At 39.0% G+C, this 17,266-nt stretch overlaps 1 protein-coding gene across 4 annotated transcripts; it reads left to right on the top strand.

Moving 5' to 3' along the window:
- Positions 1-241: 241 nt before the first annotated feature.
- On the top strand, positions 242-16,983 carry PARP11 (poly(ADP-ribose) polymerase family member 11). 4 transcript variants are annotated; one of them, XM_065652466.1, is made up of 9 exons: positions 242-368; positions 4,081-4,099; positions 4,493-4,621; positions 4,720-4,840; positions 6,026-6,101; positions 7,308-7,380; positions 7,468-7,598; positions 12,381-12,532; positions 12,937-16,983. In XM_065652466.1, exons 3-9 carry the CDS (start codon positions 4,496-4,498, stop codon positions 13,248-13,250), a joined length of 993 nt encoding a protein of 330 aa, XP_065508538.1. In that variant the 5' UTR covers positions 242-368; positions 4,081-4,099; positions 4,493-4,495; the 3' UTR covers positions 13,251-16,983. The 4 variants fall into 4 exon arrangements, with proteins under 4 accessions (XP_065508538.1, XP_065508549.1, XP_065508520.1 ...); XM_065652477.1 differs by having other exon boundaries at positions 242-700; XM_065652448.1 differs by lacking the exon at positions 4,081-4,099.
- Positions 16,984-17,266: the final 283 nt, after the last annotated feature.

Below are 17,266 nucleotides of genomic sequence, written 5' to 3'. Positions count from 1 at the left end.
TCGCAGCAACGCCGCCGCCGGGAGGCCGCCAGGCGCCCGCGGGGGTGGGGGCCGCGGCAGGCCACGGCTGTACCCACTGTGAGGGACCCCCTTTTCTGTACAGCGCGGCACACACCCCAACCTGTCCCCGCCCACCCCGCCGCGTATTTGTATTCCAGGCCTCGCCCCCTCTATGTGACGATCCTATCGAGCGCGAGCCATAACAGCTGTTGCCCCGCCCCTTTCCTCTTCCAGCGGTAACGGAAGCGGCCGGAGGCCGAGTAGTGACGCGCCCCGCGGCGCGGCCTGCGTGCCACCGCTCCTGCCCCCCACCCCCCTACTCTCTGGGCAGCATGTGGGGAGCGAGCCTGGGGTGGGCGGCCGACGCGGTGAGTGCGGGCTGGAGGGGAACGGGGGAAACGGCCGCTCCTTTTATCTTTCTTCTCCTCAGACCGTCTCCGTACTACGCGCGCCCCGCGGGCCGCTTCGCCCCACCCCCCCCTCCCACCCCGCCGCCGCCGGCGAGCGCTCTGCCAGGTTGGGGAAGAGGGTGGGGGCGTAGGCCACCATCTTTGGGGAAGCCTCCGACTCAGATGGAGAGGTACTGGTGCTGTGCTTAGATCGACCACCCTGCCGTGTCCTTGAGCTCTGATGGGATCAGCTCTGGAGGGGGTCGGTAAAGGGGGTGACTCCAGCGGTGGTCCCCTGAAGCACAAAGGGGGTAAGTGGTGATACAGCTGCCTAGGGTATTGTCATTTCACATTGTGTCCTGTACTAGTGCTAATGGTGTTCTTCCTTCTCGCTTGCCCTCCCTAGCCCTGCAGTCTTACCTCAGCCCAGTCTCCTGCTCAGGTACCTTGCTCTCTAAGGAAGAGCGAGGGAGTCCCTTAGCACTGCTAATGTTCACAACAGGGAACTATACAAAGTTGATATTTGTAGGCAAAAGAGTCTTTGAGAATGAAGCACAATCTACTAAGTGGAAGCAGGCAGTACAAGAAATCAGACAGAATAGCCCATCAGGATGCTTCTGTATTTTTTACCATGAGGATGGCTGTCCAGAGAAGCTGTCAATGCCTCATTGTTGGAAGTGATCAAAGTTGGGTTGGATGGGGCTTTGAGAAACCTGGTCTAATGAAAGATGTTCCTGCGTGTGGCAGGGTGGATTGGACTAGATGATCCCCACAGTTTAAGGACAAAGAACTACTGGAGGGAGTCTAGCAGAGGGCTACGAAAATGATTAGGGGTCTGGAGCATCTTTCTTAGGAAAGACTGAGAGAGCTGGGTCTGTTCAGCCTGGAGAAGAAAAGGCTGAGAGAGCATTGTATCAATGCTACACAGCCGTGGGTGAGTGTCAAGAGGATGAGACCAGGCTCTTTTCAGTGGTGCCCAAAGACAGGATGAGGGGCAACAGGCATGGACTGCAGCATAGGAGGTTCCATCTAAATGTGAGGAGAAACTTTTTTACTTCGAAGGTGACAGAGCACTGGAACAGGCTGTCCAGAGAGGTTGTGGAGTCTCCTTCTCTGGAGACGTTCACAACCCTTCTAGATGCATTCCCGTGTGATCTGCTCTAGGTGAACCTGCTTTAGCAGGTGAGTTGGACTAGATGGTCGCCAAAGGTCCCTTCCAACCTCAACCATTCTGTGATTCTGTAAAATTGCCTTCCAGCCCAAACCATTCTGTGATTCTACACATTGTAAAGCACGTTTATCATTCAGATTTAAAAGTACTTTTGGAAAAATGAGGCAATGCATTACCAGTAGCAGTAAAGCCATTCAGTCACACCACAACGCACAATGAGCATTCGTTCTATTAGGATGATACTTTTGCTGCCAGAGTGATTTTGAGCTGTTCTGGTAACTCATGGACCAGTAGAAACAGTGCTAATAATAGGAGTCGAGAGGCCTTCTGTTAGCAACAGCGTTGCTAATAAAATTCTCGTTGCTGCGTCTTGGTAGTTGATATCCTGTCATTCAGAAAAACCCACTGAGATTTTTCTGGTCACTGTGCATGCATTCAGAGCATTTGGACAAAAAGCTACCTGCTTCTTATAAATGGGGTGGATTTGATTTTTAAATTCATCAGTAAGTTGACTGATTTCCTTCAAGTATTTCGGATTTGTATCACCTTTGAGAACAGCTCTCTTGTTCGTATGGCTTTATGTGTTCATGCCTTTGGGTCGGTTCTTCTAAGTATTTTGGAATCTGGCTGCTTACCCTGGACTTTGTGACTAGGGTAATACATGTGGATTGAATGTAACATTTTTCAAAGATACGGGAATAACTGTCCCCTCAGTAAACTACTTATTCTGGAGGCTGTGTTACGCCCAGACAAGTATAAATGTGTTGACGAGGCACTGATGAACATGCCTTCTCTGTTTGTAACTTGTTCAAAAGGTACTACTGATTTGAATGATCAGATTCAAAGCCCTGAACAAACACTGGGATGGAGGTGAGGTCTGGCCATTTTAGTGGGAACATGAGGAAACTAAACATTACCCAAAAAACCTGAATTGCTTTCCTCTTAGCTTTAAAAAAAAAAAGTGTAGACTACCGCTCTTTGTAGGAGAGAACATAACCAAATGCTCATCTGAGGAGTAGAATAAAGTTGAAGGTGGAAGATTATAATCAAAATATGTTGGCCAATTGTGCTTTAATACCAAGTGAATGTAGGCTTTGTGATTTTGTATTGCTGTGAGGAACAGAAGAGCTGTTGGCAAATGCCTTCTGAAATAAAGAACAGTTTTCTTTCTCTTTTCCATGCAGCTGGCGTGCCTTTAATGTAGTTCTGCTTGAACTTGAGGCAGCTATCCATCTATGTAGCTTTATGGCCTTCAATTTGTACTAAAGTAGGTTTGCACTCGTATTCTGCAATTTAGAGATGTTGGGGAGGTCCACATCTGATTCCCTTGTTTTCTAAGCATCTAGATTTGTGTAGCCATTTGGAGCTTTTTATGATTAACACACAGTGTCTAGTTATACCACAAAGAGGTTTCTGGGATTGTTTTCAAACAACTTCAGAGGGCTAGGTTGGGAAAAATAAAGGGGAAGGATAGTGCTAGAAGAAGGAAAAAAAATCAAGACAAATTAAACAGTATTCCCTGAAAATAAACAGTTTCAGAAAAAATATGAGGCCTTGGTACTTATTTTAAAAATGTTCTTTAAGCTCCAATGATTGTTTGCTGCTACCCTTATGTACAGTCATGCTGAATAAAGCTATAGCTAAATGGGAAGTTAAATGTATTCATGAGGTGTTAATGTCTACATCTTATTATTTACAGTCTCTCAGACTGCAACAGTGCCTTATGTTCTCAACTCCTGCTCCAGTAGCACTGGCCAGCTGATGCCTACTTCCAGGCTCCAGTATTTGCCTTCTTCAGGTCTCCAGTTGAAGCATGTAGGATCTTAACTGGACATTGTTTGACTTACTTGTGCTGGAGGGTGTTGTTGCACTTCTTGGAAGCAAAAGTTGAGGAAATTTTTGGGAAAGGTGTCAGTCTTAGTTAAGCAGTTAGAGTGGATGAGTTGCTGACCTTTTCTGGGAGTAGGGCAAGCTGCTTTCTCTGCAAGATTCCCCCAACCATCTTAGAATTCTTGCTTGCAGGGGGGTGTGGCAGACCAAGTTGTCATGTTAGGAGATATATGCAAGTAGAGTCAAATACTTTCAGAGTTTTCAGGATTTTATTGATGAACGAAGGAGGACTGAAATCTGGCAGGGACTGTTCTTCTGAATTGGTAGGCTCAAACTTAGTCTAGCTGCTTTTTGAACTTCCATAAATTTGCAGCATCCACAGCATACCATTAAACGAATTCCATAGATTGCCATGTATTCTATGAAGAAGTTTCACTTGTTTTGAACTTGACATGTGCAACCTTTGATAGGTGTTTCCTTCTTATATTGAAAGAAAATGTGATTCTTTATTCCATGTTCAGTTTTGTCATGATTTTGTAGACCTCTACTCTGTCCTGTTTCTTCATCCATTAGGGAAGAAACAGACCATCATACAGTGTTGAGAAATAATGCACTGTGGACTTGCATAATTAAATAATTATATTGTTTGTTTTCGTTTTTTCTTTTTTCCTAACAACAACTGCTATCCAGTCTGACTTGTTCACTGTTGGTGAGTACCTAGTAGATATCAGATGTAACCCCAACACCTCATTCCTGATGTGTAACTTAAAGCCTGTTGTATATATGAATGGCCTTGCTCATATGACCGTGAGTATGAAATTTAGCGCCTTTCTTTGATCTGATAAAGCCTATAACTCTTGCCTTTACTGGCACAATTACAGACACTTGCAAGAGTTTTGAAAATGTTTAACTAACGTAAAGGGTAATACTGGATGAGTAGCAAATTAAGAATTTTTATTTGAAAAAGAGAAAACAAATCTGCCTTCCACATGCCAGGGGTATTGTAAATTCACTTTATTTTGGTTTTTTATTGATTTATCAAATAATGCATTTTTGCAAATAGTATCAAAACTTTTTTTGTGTATGCATGTGAATGTTTCAGGAAATGCCTCAAACTACATCAGAAGATTTTTTTCCAAAGATGGAAAGTTCAGTTGAAGAGATGGATACCTCTGATACCCAGTGGGGCTGGTTTTATTTGGCTGAGTGTGGTAAATGGCATATGTTCCAGGTAAATACTTATAAAGTTATATTAGCTATGATGGATTCCATACATCAAAGTACCTATTGCTGAATTTGTCTAAATGTGCTTTTTCATTTATTTTGAAGGCTGATTCAAACAGTCACTGCTCTGTTAGCAGTGAAGATATTGAAAGGAGCTTCCGAACAAACCCACATGGTTCTGTTTCTTTTACTACTGCAAAATTTAACTACATGCTAGACTTTTCAGGTATGTATCTTTTCACAGAGTAAATTTAAATAATATAATGTACCAGATATACGAGTTCATTTGTTCATTCAGCAAATTATTGTCCTCGTATCTAGTGCAAAAACTTGTGATTGGAAATGTATTTTTTACTGGAAAGTACACAGGAGTTTTTAGAAGCAGCTGCCCTGTTACATTTTCTAGTGTAGTTTATTAATAAATTAGCATGTCTTGTTTAGTAGTGCTCCATCATGTTACTGCTGCTTACCTCACCTGTAGGTGGTATGTAGCATGCACCTATGGGACTGGGAAGTTTGAACCCTTTTTCTTCAACATGCGACTGCTTGTGGGCTTGCAAAACCTCTTCCATTCAGAGTCTACATAAGAAACATTGATATGAAGGAAGCTTTCTGCAAAATAACTGGTATCAAAGTGATTTTATAATTCATCAGGTAGTTGAAGCCAATTCTATTGTCAGAATAAGGAGGAGATAGGCAAAAGGATTTTCTAGTAGATTGTAAAGATCTCATGCTTGTAAATCCCATGCTTGTAAATTACAGAATATTACAAGATTCTAATGTTTGTAGTTAATTATAAATTAATATGTCCTTTGTTCATAGGTATGTTCTAATGACTTCCTTATGCTTAAATAGAAGCCTCTTCCAAATCAAAGAAAATAATAGTATTTGAAATAGAGAAAGTGGGGACTTGGTAAAACAGCAATGTACTAGGAGTAAAGTAGTATGTAACAATAGAGGGAGCTTTATGTTTACTTGTTGAAATGTCTGCTTAAAAAAAAAAGTTTTGCACTAAATGCAAATGCTAAACAACGGGTTTTATGTTGCTGTTTGTAGGTGTTGGTGTCTTGCATTAAGGACAGTAATATACTTTGTCATCCTTGTTACATTAAAGCCAGTGGAAGTTTTGCCATTGATTTAGTGGGGCTGAATATCAGATGGATATTTTAACAATAAATGTTTCGTTTGTGTAATATTTGCACATTTTGCCAACTCGTATAAATGACAAGTATTCTGAGGCCAGTATTTAGAAACATTTATTGAAAATGCTGATTTATTAATTGTCGAAATAGGAATTCCTGTTAAGCAACTTTTGGTGTAGTAGTGTTATTTTTTAAAATGACACTTAAGTGTTTCATATGCTATAGATGAATTCCAGAAACTTTGATCTTAACTCTTGTTTTCTGCTCAGTGATGAAACAAGTCAACCTAACTACCCTTAAGCAACGTCCAATAAAGCGAGCTCCCTTTTCTATCAATGCTTTCAGGTAAGGAAATGAAAGGAAGGCTCCTTATTTTTATTTTATTCCTGATTCTTCTAAGTAAAATGAAACAGAAATGTGTTTTGTTTTGTTTACATCAAACAATTTGAGTGGGAAAGCTAGTCAAGTGAAGAAGGAATACATTTCAGAAGAGAAGACTGCCAAAAGAATTTTTAGTTTATTTATCTTTTTTCTGAGAAAGTAAGGAACTTGTAGTGGAAGAGGCAAGCCATACTGAACACTGATATCCCTTGGCAAGAATCTTAAAGCTGTGCCTAACATTAGCCATTGGAATCCCATGCTGTAAATACCTGTTGAATCAGAATTGCTGTGGAGAAGCAGCAGCAAAAAATGGACTAGTTTGTTCCATTGTAATAATGACTTCATAAATTATTTAGAGGTATTATTGTAACAGCAAAAAAGATGGAGTTACATTTTCTTGCCTGTATGTCTTAACAATTTACTCTAAAATGATTTGAACTTACAAGAAATTGCATCATAACAACCAGATTATCTTATGAGTCTAATTGCTGTAGATTGTAAGTTTCTTAGCATTTGATCAGTCATTAGATGTAAAGCTGTGCTGATATAAATCTGTTACTCACTAAACAATAAACTTATCGATGCAGTGATACTGCCACAAGTAAAAGTGACTCTATGAAATATGTGGATTTTTTTTTACCAAAATAGTTTCTTAGAAATAATTTTAGTTCTGAATCGTAGTCTGGTTATACTTTCAACCTAGATCAGGTTGCTCAGAGCCATGTGCTGCCTGGTCTTGAATGTCTCCAGGGATGGGGCATCTACCACCTCTCCAGGCAACCTGCTCCGATGTTTTAGCACCCTCATAGTAAAAAAAATTCTTCCTCATGTCTAAGTTAGTGCTGCTCTCCTGATGTTGCAGACCTTTCTGACTCTATCTTCTGATTTATCTTCCCATTTTTTGTTGGCTAGATGATGTATTAAAAGTGTTCATGACCGTGGTTTATTTATAATAAGCTAAGCCAGAATTTGAATACAAAACAAGGCCTTTAATCTTACCTGCTGACAATAGACTTGGTTTAAATTAAAACCCTAAGTAGTTTTGTATAAGTTTGGGGCTTTTTTTTTTTTTTTTTTTTTTGCACACTGTATTGTTCGGAGCAGGAGTTTGATGGAAGAAAATGCCTTGTGTCTTTGATATGATGTGTTTTTACCTTTTCTTGTTTGAAGTTACATCTGTGAAAATGAGGCTATCCCTATGCCTTCACACTGGGAGAATGTAAATACTGAGGAGCCTTATCAGGTAAGAGTTGATATGCAAGTTGGTCAAAAACATGGGATAATGAAGTAATGAATCGAATTGAAATTGTACTAACCTCTTTTTTTCCAGCTCATTCCATTGCAAAAGAAAACAAATGAATATAATGAAGTTTCTAGTCTCTTTGGAAAAACAATGGATAGCCACCGAATTAAAAGAATTAAGAGAATACAAAATCTAGACTTGTGGGAGTTTTTTTGCAGGTGAGATTTTTTTCTAAAACCAACAGTCTTTAGGATTGTTAATGGAGCAAATCTTGAAGGCATGCAGCAGAAATTGCTATTATTAATAATGAAAATGTGTTACTTTTTATATTTTAAAAATTTTATTTGTCATTCCTCTGTATTCAGAATTCCATTTTTAACACTATAGCTTCTACAGGTGCAGCAATGTAGTACTTGTAGAAATACATTAGGTGCAGATGTAGCACAGATAAGACAGATACATTAAAGATACTCGGGATGTCCATGTGGTAGATGCCCATGATACGGTGAAGTACAGAGAACAAAAATAAACTTTTTGTTTTAGTTTGGTGCAAAAGTAGTTGCAGTTTTGGACCATGAATTTTAAATCATCATAACTAGACTCAAACACATCTTTGTTAATCAAAATAGCAACCATTACAATCAACACATTTTTGCCAATGAGAAAAAAGTTTGTTTATTCTTGTAGGGTAAAAATGCTGGCTGCAGGCATTGGAGTTTTTGGTGCATCTCATTTATTTGCTGAGCATACTTCTCTGTGTAATGGTTTTGCCAGGATTCAGAAAGCTGTAGTGGATCAGACTGGCAGCAAACCACCAAAGAGTGACCATGACCTTTTTTTGGTGCAAGTTTGGCTTTAGGAAGTGCCTTGGAGGTTCTTCTTGGTCCAACCTGGTCATCACTGGTTGTTGTAGAAAATCTACTTTTCGTCGCACATCACAATCCACTCGAGAAATGGTTCATTGTTGTTGCATAGGTGATACTTCAAAATGACGATATTTTTTGATTTTCAGTCACCTCACAAGGCACCCACTTATCAAGCTTTTTCACCTTTCCAATTTTATTCAAATGCCAAACAACTGTAGGATGGTTGACACTGAGTTCTTCACCAACTTCTCGTGTAGTTGTAAGAGGATCAGCTTCGAGGATTGCTCTTAACTGGTTGTTGTAAACCTCAATCGCCAGCCACTATGCTCCTCATCTTCAAGGCTCTCGTCTCCTTTGTGAAACTTCTCGAACCACCACTGCACTATACTTTCGTTAGCAGTTCCTGGGCCAAATGCATTGTTGATGTTGCGAGTTGTCTCCACCGCTTTACGACCCATTTTGAACTCGAATAAGACAATCACTTGAATTTGCTTTTTGTCTAACATAATTTCCATAGTCTAGAAAAAATATAAAATAAACAGCAAGTAATAAGTGAGTAGCAAAAAAAACATAAAGCAAGAAAAGCACATTAAAATTATGTATAACATAACCACATTTACTTAAGAATGTATCCAATATCAAACAGCAAATTTCAACAATACAAAACCCACAATTACTTTTTTGCCAACCTAATAAAATAATTCCTTCTCAGGCTTGTATTATTTTAATTTTTAGTGACCAAGACAAATGAATATTTGTGTCTTCTTTAAGTTCTCAACTTTATGAAACCTAGGACAGAATTAAGTGTCCAATTAGCACGTATTTATGTAGTTTCTTTAAGTTTAATGTGCTGCAAAAGTTTTTTCTGAGTTCCCTGCTTTTGTATCTTCATGTTGTGCTGGCTTGGAAAAGTAGGAGGTGCCGAGTTCTGTTTCCACTTATTTCTTAGTATCAATCTTAAGCAGTTGAATTTGACAAAAGTTATTTGTGTAGCCTCTAAGAAGGAGTACATATCAGAATCACTTTTAAAGATGTATTACACTATTAAAACCAACTTCATTAAGTTGAATAGGGAAGAAATAACTAAGCAGACATACATCAGAAATTTGCAGAAGTTATATGATTTTTTGAAAGATATGTAATTGTTCATTTAACGCTATATCATGAGTATGTATAAGGAACTGAATTTAAGTTCTCTGCTAAGAGAGTTAGCCATCTCTTAGTTGCAAATCTATTTGGTTATATTTACCTGTTTAAGTATTAAGGCTTATTTGCTTGACCTTGTGTTTCAACATCTACCTTTCTACAAATAAGTTTCTGTAGAGGTGCATTTATACCATCTTAATACCAATCTTAATTTCTGAGAATAGGAGCAGCAAGCAGATTTCAAAGTAAATATCCTTTGAGTCTCCAGTGTAGGTGGCAGAGCGGAGTGTGGGAAGACCTTTTTTGCTTAGCTTAGGAACCAGTTTCATTTGAAGAGTGTACTAATTTTCCTGACTGGTCGGTGTGTAGAATTAATGGTTTAAGAACTCTGAATTGATGTATGCTTTGCTAGAATATTCTCAAGGTACAAAACTGAGAATGGGAATTAGAATTTCATGTCAGGAGTATTACACTATTGCTGTATAACTAGCTACAAAACAAGGTACTTTTTAGTACCTGTACAGTATAAAAGCATAGGGAGAAGAATCATTTCAGTTTAAAAACTTTTTTCCTGTATCCAAAAAAATACAAGTAACAATGAAAATTGCTAGAATAAGTGTATGCAAGTGAGGCTTAGCTGCTTTCCTATTGAGGGTAAAATACAGCCTTGGAGTAGACAGGTTTACACACACTGGTGAAGAAATTATTGCCTCGTAGTATATTACAAAGAGGTAGGTATTCCATCATTTCAAATTCACTAAAAGTTCTTTTTGGGTCCCATGTGGGAAAGTGAAAGTAAGAGATGAATCTTAGTCTAGCATATTTTGGTTTATGCATCTCAGTTTGGAGTTGTAGATGATTACAGCAGGTAGAAAATGGCACTTGGTCAGTGAGACTGCTGACCATCTTTAAAAATAGTTTATGTGCTTGCATATGTACAAAGAGCATGTCTCTGCATATTTAATTTTGCTTTAGGTTTCTCCTTTATTGGGTGAACTGGCTGTATGCAGGCCTTCTGAGTGGTGGATCAACTTAATTTTGTTTTACTGGATTAGCTTGTCACTGCTGGTGGAAAGTGCTAAGATGATGGTTTTTGGAATAGTTGGACTACTTGATTTCTGTTCCACATCAACAAAAAGTCCGACTGTGGCATTTTGCATTCTGCAGAACCACCTTCCCAGTGTGCTCAGTATATTCAGATACTTATGAGGAGCAATTGCTACTTAGACTTTTGTGGGTTTGAAGTGTTTTGTTTCATTGATAAGGTCAGTGATTAAATTTGAGCATTGCTCAGATGATTGTTTTCATCATTGTAGTGGTCTGAACATGTTTGTCTGTTATTGTAGTTCCCATATTAATGACTGTTTTAAATTGGTTTTAGGAAATCAGCTGTCAGAGATAGTAAAGGACTCTTACAGACCATTGTTGGACAATTGGTTATTCACCTTTTCTGTAAATTGGTTTTGTTCCCCTATTGCAAGAGGCGTTACTAAAGGCTATCTTTATACATTGTCAGAGAACAGCAGCCAACAATGGAGGGGTGCTGACTGAAATTTCAAATGTTCAGCATTAGCTCAGACGTATTGCCTCACACAGATGCAGGAAATCTTGACTCCTGGGTTTTGTTGCATGGCTAATAGAGCGGAACTTAAATGCCTGGAACCTCTCCGCCTCTGACACAAAATGTCACAAATGAGATTATTAGTGAAACCTCCCAGATGCCCTTGAGATTCTGTTGACATTCTTCTGATTTGGAAAGTGGCTGTATTAAAACAAAACAAATAAAAACCCCACAAAGACAACAAACAAACAAAACTAACCAACCAAACAAGAATTAAGTTGCCAAGACATAGGTGCTTTAGTTGGCACTTAATGGACGAGAAAAAAAAAAAGCTGAACAATAAAACATATCTTTCAAGCTAAGTACTGCAAGATTTTAACTTCTGTGAAGTGTGCTTATTTATAAATAATGCATAATTGCAATGTAATGCCATCAATATGGTAGTCTTTGCTGACTGTCTCTTTCCCTGTACCTGGTTCATAGGACCTCCTCAGACTACATCTAAACTGTAGGCCCTGAGAACGTTTCCCCAATTCAAGTGTGTACTCCGGTTATAAGCAGATGGCTTAGTTTGATAAACCTAAGTATGTAGCACAGTGCCCCATGCACTGTGGCTTTTACAGGAAGAAAATTCAGGTACAAGAGCAAGGCTGTGATGCACTCCAACTTGTTTTTGTCTGGACAGTTAAGGGGTCATAACTATAAACAAGTCAGTGATTTAGACACAGCTCCAGAGTCAACTTCTCCATGGATCTTATGAAAACCCAGTGGACAGAAAGTCACTTAAAGGTTGATGGAAAATATATCTGTTGTTTAATTGAAGCTGTGCTGTGGGCTTCTGCCCATGAGACTGTAATAGAGGTATAAGGGGTTATTGTCAAAATTCTAGATGACTTATCTCTTTTTGAACGTATGTGAACCATAAATTCAGAAACACTTTATGAAATGATCATGTTGAAGTAATTTTACCTAAAAATGACGGTAATTCTATTTTTAATATTTTTGCTGGTTTACCTGGATATTGATACTTCATAATCCACTAACTTTGTTATCACTTCTGCCGTGTTATGTAAGTAGATGGAGGGAACAAAATCGGAGAAAAATGCCTTTCTTTTAAAAATGTATCTGCAGAAAATCACTACACTAAAACTAATGCCAAATGAACAATGCTGGTAAAATTGGTATAAAAGACCTTTTTTCCTAATCTTGGATTACTTCTGTAAATAGTGCACAGCATCCAGAAGTGTGTGTTTTCTAAACATTTACCTTAAGAATTCTGATCTGTTTAAAAACTAGAATCATCTAGGCATTCATGACAGTGGAATGTATGGAGTGTTTTAGGTCTGTCCGCCCTGGAGTGTTTTCAGAGGAGTAACTTAATTTGATGGTATGGATGTTTGTAATGCTGTATTGTGTCTTCTCTGTAGGAAAAAAGCTCAGCTAAAGAAGAAAAGAGGTGTCCCAACTATTAATGAGCAGATGTTATTTCATGGCACCAGTAATGAATTTGTAGAAGCAATATGTATTCATAACTTTGACTGGAGAATAAACGGAATGCATGCTGCTGTATATGGAAAAGGTAAGCATTTTTGTCCCAAATGACAGTTTGGTAATCTTAACAGTTCAGCTTACGCCCTGTGTTTATCCAGGAGCTGTTTACTATAGCTCTACTTTTACTTCAAGTGTAATTAAGAAATTTGGGATGCAGTAAGGAATGTAACTGTCACAACTGGCTGTTAGGACCAGGGAGTGTAGGGAGGGGATGTACAACAAAGCAGTGTTAATCACAAGGCAATCTCCCTACTAAAAATATTTGGTCATGTTGCTATAATCCAGCGATTTTTGGGGAGATGGGGGGGAAGTTGTATTGCTAATGAACATAAAAGAAGAGGCATCTTTCATCATCTTGTTACTTATATCCATGCTCTAGTAGTTAAGCCATCATGATAAGAATGTCATCAGATTTTTTTTTTTATTTGGAAGGGACCTATTTCGCAAGAGATGCATCATATTCCAGTCGTTTCTGCAAAGAGGACATGAAGCATGGAGATACTTTTCAAATTCATGGCGTGAATCTGCAGCCTCATCTGCATAGACCAGATAAAGTCATGTTTCTTGCTCGTGTGTTGACTGGTGATTATATCAACGGTGATTCAAAATACATGAGGCCGCCTTCGAAAGATGGAAGTTTTGTGAACTTGTATGACAGCTGTGTGGATAATACATGGAACCCAAAGATCTTTGTCATCTTTGATGCCAACCAAATCTACCCTGAGTACTTAATAGAATTTTGTTAAGTTTGAAAGGAGCTGGACTGAATATTGTGTCTTTTTGATACTTTTGTCCCTTTTGTAAAGACAACAATATAAAAACATGAAGCGTGAAAGGAGAGAGGTGAAAGAAAACTTAGCATATGCTTATGGAAGATGGAAGCTATTAAACATTTAAGAGAGATTGTTGGACTGTGTTTAAAAATCTGTAGACTTTACTAATGCATTTTTCAAATGTAGAGACTACTACAAATTTGAAATTGCTTAAGGAGCCTTAAATACATTGGGCATTGGTAAGTTTTCAAAGGCAAGATTTATGTTCTGATTTTTTAAAATATATTACAAGTATTTATTCATGTGGTAAAAATATGCCTGTAATATAGTATGCATATGATGAAGCTAATCTTTTTAGAAAGATTGTCTGTAGAACATAAAAATAACAAAAACAACAAAACTCCAGGGGGCTTGGCTACATATGTGTGTATGTCTGTGTTCTGTAGTACATATTGCTTTGTGTTTGAAGGTCTCTTATTTTGGATTCTAAACCTACCAAAAAAAAATCCTTCTGGAGAAAACTGATGAAAGAGCTATAAAGTTCACCAAAGCTGTTATGTTTAACTTTAGGTACCTTTTACTGTAAGCTTCAATTATATACTTGCAAAGCTTTAGTCATATACTTTTAAGATCACAAACCCCTTGCACTAGGATTTGGACTTTGGTTTTGGTGGAAATGATGCCCATAAGCACTTGTGGTTGTTAATTGTTTGATATGTAGCCGTTGAGCTCAATGTTGGGATATCACCAGTGCTGTACACCTTTGTGAGTTCTTACTCTATAAAATGTTTGTCCTCTTGTTATAGTATGTGTGTGCATGTACTTACATTCATGCAGCTATGCTGTTATGATTCTTGCCTGATCAGGGTTTAAAAAGCACTCAGTGCTCATGTATTTGCTGTTACTGAAGACAATGTTTAGATTAACTTTACTGGAAATATTATGGTTAAACTAACAATGAAAATTTCAGAAGATGCCATCCTTTAATTCTTAGACACATAGAAGGCTTTCAGTAACAGTTGTGTAATTTGGGTTTTCATAACTGGTATAGTAAAGTTAAAGAGTGTTTCAAATGTAGAAAGAGCAAAAGAGACAATATTCAGGTAAAGAACAAACTTAAGTACTTAAATACAGGAAGAGCCTGAAGAAGGGGCTGTTAGAGTGAAATGTACTGAAATGTTGAACAATTTGCTATGAAATTGTGTCCCTAGTGTTGTTCTTTGTTAAGGGACTTAAGGAGAGCTAAGGGACAGTATTACAAGGTCTAAGTGAAAGCCTTTCCACTGCTTCTTTGGCTATGACCAGTAAGAAATCCCTATAGAAATAGTACATAATTATGGCAGATATAGAATGATCTGTATTGGCTTGTGTCATGGATGAGTGATTTAGGGTCCTGCTTGCCGCAGAGCAATGTTTAGATCTCTTAAAGAAAAGTGCGGCTTAACAGAGTTCGATGCCAAGGTTCACTCCGTTACTTACTGCATGGAGGAAATATGCCAAACATAATCGGGTGAGAGCTGTTTTAAAGTGATTTATATGGGGACAGGAGATGCGAAAGGATAGAGAGAGGCCCTTCCGTTGAGTCATGGGGTTCAGTATGTACCCCCTTGCTTTCTAAACTCCTTCTCAGAGAGGAGTCTAGGTGTGGCTGGATCCAAACTTAGTCCCAGACTTGGTCAATGGTTCATGTCTAAGAGACATAGAGGGTAAGGGATTACATGTATTTATGGCCAAAAGATTACATGTGCACACCCACTTCTTTATATCGCTTGGCTAGAATTTCAAAGTTTCATCATTCTGCATCTCAACCTGCTTACCTCCTGTCAAGGTTTAATGCAGGGTGACAAACTGTGGCAGATGCTCCCTGTTAACTCCCTCCCCCCTGCCCCCCCAGCCCTCTCCACCAAAGAAAAGGAAATAGGAGGAAAAGAGAGAGAGACTTGCAGGTTGGAAAAAAAGGTAAAAATGCTTTACTAATGCTACTAATAAAATAGAGAGAATAATACAAAATATGCAAAACCAATCTCAAATTTCGTGGCACAGCTCAGCATTGCCCCGTGTCAGAGCCGGATCTGGCAGCTGCAGGGCAGGCATCCGGAAGTCCTGTGCTGGACTCCACAGTCTACCAGAACTGGATTCACAGATGCAGGGTTTGGAACCAGGCCTCCGATTGGAGGGACGACAGGCAGGGTCCTCTTCAGATGCTGGCCATAGTTGAAGAGAGTGAGACCCTCGATCTCCCACTTTTATAGGGTGTATGACATGGATGGGATGGAATACTTAGCTGATCAATTTTACTCACCTGTTCTCTTCGCCCCTCCTTGCAAATATGCCCCTCTCACTTATGGGATGTGCATTTTTATCAGTATTTTGCATACCATTACTAGGTTATCAGCTGCTGTCTGCAAAACAAGCAGACAAATTCAGAAAAGTGCAGTTACTTAGAAGACCTTAGCTGAAAGGAAAATTCACTAAAAGAGAAACTGGTCTTGTTTTTAACAAAACCAGGACACCTGCCCTCTAGGAGCCTCGTGTCAGGTCGCTTTGATGTCTGGATCTTAGGTCTCCCAAAGTAAGCTCTCAGGCATCAAAGTTCATAGAAATAAGTAATTTAATGGAGTAGTACAACAACAGGGTTGCCTTGAGCTGAGTGCTTTTGCAGAGGTCCCCACCTGCATAGAAATCCCTGGGGTTTTATACCCTTACAGACTTTTTACCCACACCTCATACTATGATTCAGTCCAATAGCAATATTTGAGTGTGGGGACTTACTTCTTGCTTCTCATTGGATCTTTTTCACTGTCTCAGATAGGCCTTTGTTTTGTTTGACCGTAGATATTGTTTATAGTTCATAGCCTTAAAGGTGGTGTTTTGTCTGAATTCATAATTTTCTTCCCAGCAAAGTACAGGAAAAGAACAGGCCCTATCCTCCAGATGTCCATAGTAGTCTGTAGCCGCTTTTCATTAAGTAGATGCAAGTTTGGTACATAAGAGCAGAACTTTACAACATACAGCTTAAGGTTTCAGCAAATTCAGCTTACGAAGTAACATGAAGCAGGCAGTATATTTAAAATCACATGACCTTATAATTGTAAGTGATTAATTCTATTTAATATGCATTTACTTAAGCTAAATGGTCAATGTGAAACTTCAGTTGAGCTCATCCAGTGATCTGTGAGTAGAGAAAGATCATCACCATACAGCCAGCTTGTTCACCAGAGAGAGCTCAAAGTAGGCTCACCCAGGCTGTCATATTTGTTGAATAAAGTGGTTCGCTCATAGTCACATTGCATATAGTGGGAAAGGTATGCACGAGACTCCTTGCACCCACAACTTAGCGATGTTCAGTTGCCGTTCTGCTTCCTTGTGGGTTTCCTAAAAGGAGCTCTTGGCCTGGCTGCAGGTCAGGTCTTTACCTCCTTTGGAGCTTGGACGAAACTGCTGCTGGTTTGGCTTGTGGGGGGGTTGAATGCATCTATCACAGCCTGTCATGGAATTGTTAACATTTTGGATCAAAGGCTGTTGAAAATCTATCGTATTTAAAAGGCACTGCAGCTGGCACCACCAAGTGTGCTGAAAATCTTCTTAAGCCTATGGAACTGGAAGCAGAATATGACTACATATCTGGCATCAAAACTGAGGACGCAAACATCTCCTCCTTCTCCTTAGTGCTGTTATTTTTGCCTGTCAGTGGATCTTGCACAAGTTGGGTGTTTGTATTTCAAATTTCATAGCAGTTTTTCCTTTTGCTTCTGTTCCTAAGCCATTTATGGCTAAGATGAATTTTCCTTTATTTTAGCGCAACAGGAAGTATGATCCCAGTTGGGAACTCTAGGTTCTACTGTTGTAGGCATGGTTTGTGTTTGATTCACTACTACACTAGCTGTGCAAAAGGCACATCGTTTCCCACATTGTATAAAATATTTAATAGCAAATCATGCAGGGAATTTGTGTATTAACTGACTCCTCTTTATTCTTACACAGTATTC

This window comes from Caloenas nicobarica, chromosome 1 (genome assembly GCF_036013445.1).
Source record: "Caloenas nicobarica isolate bCalNic1 chromosome 1, bCalNic1.hap1, whole genome shotgun sequence".
In the NCBI taxonomy this organism is placed as follows: Eukaryota; Metazoa; Chordata; class Aves; order Columbiformes; family Columbidae; genus Caloenas; species Caloenas nicobarica.
This window is presented reverse-complemented; position numbering and strand designations above follow the sequence as displayed.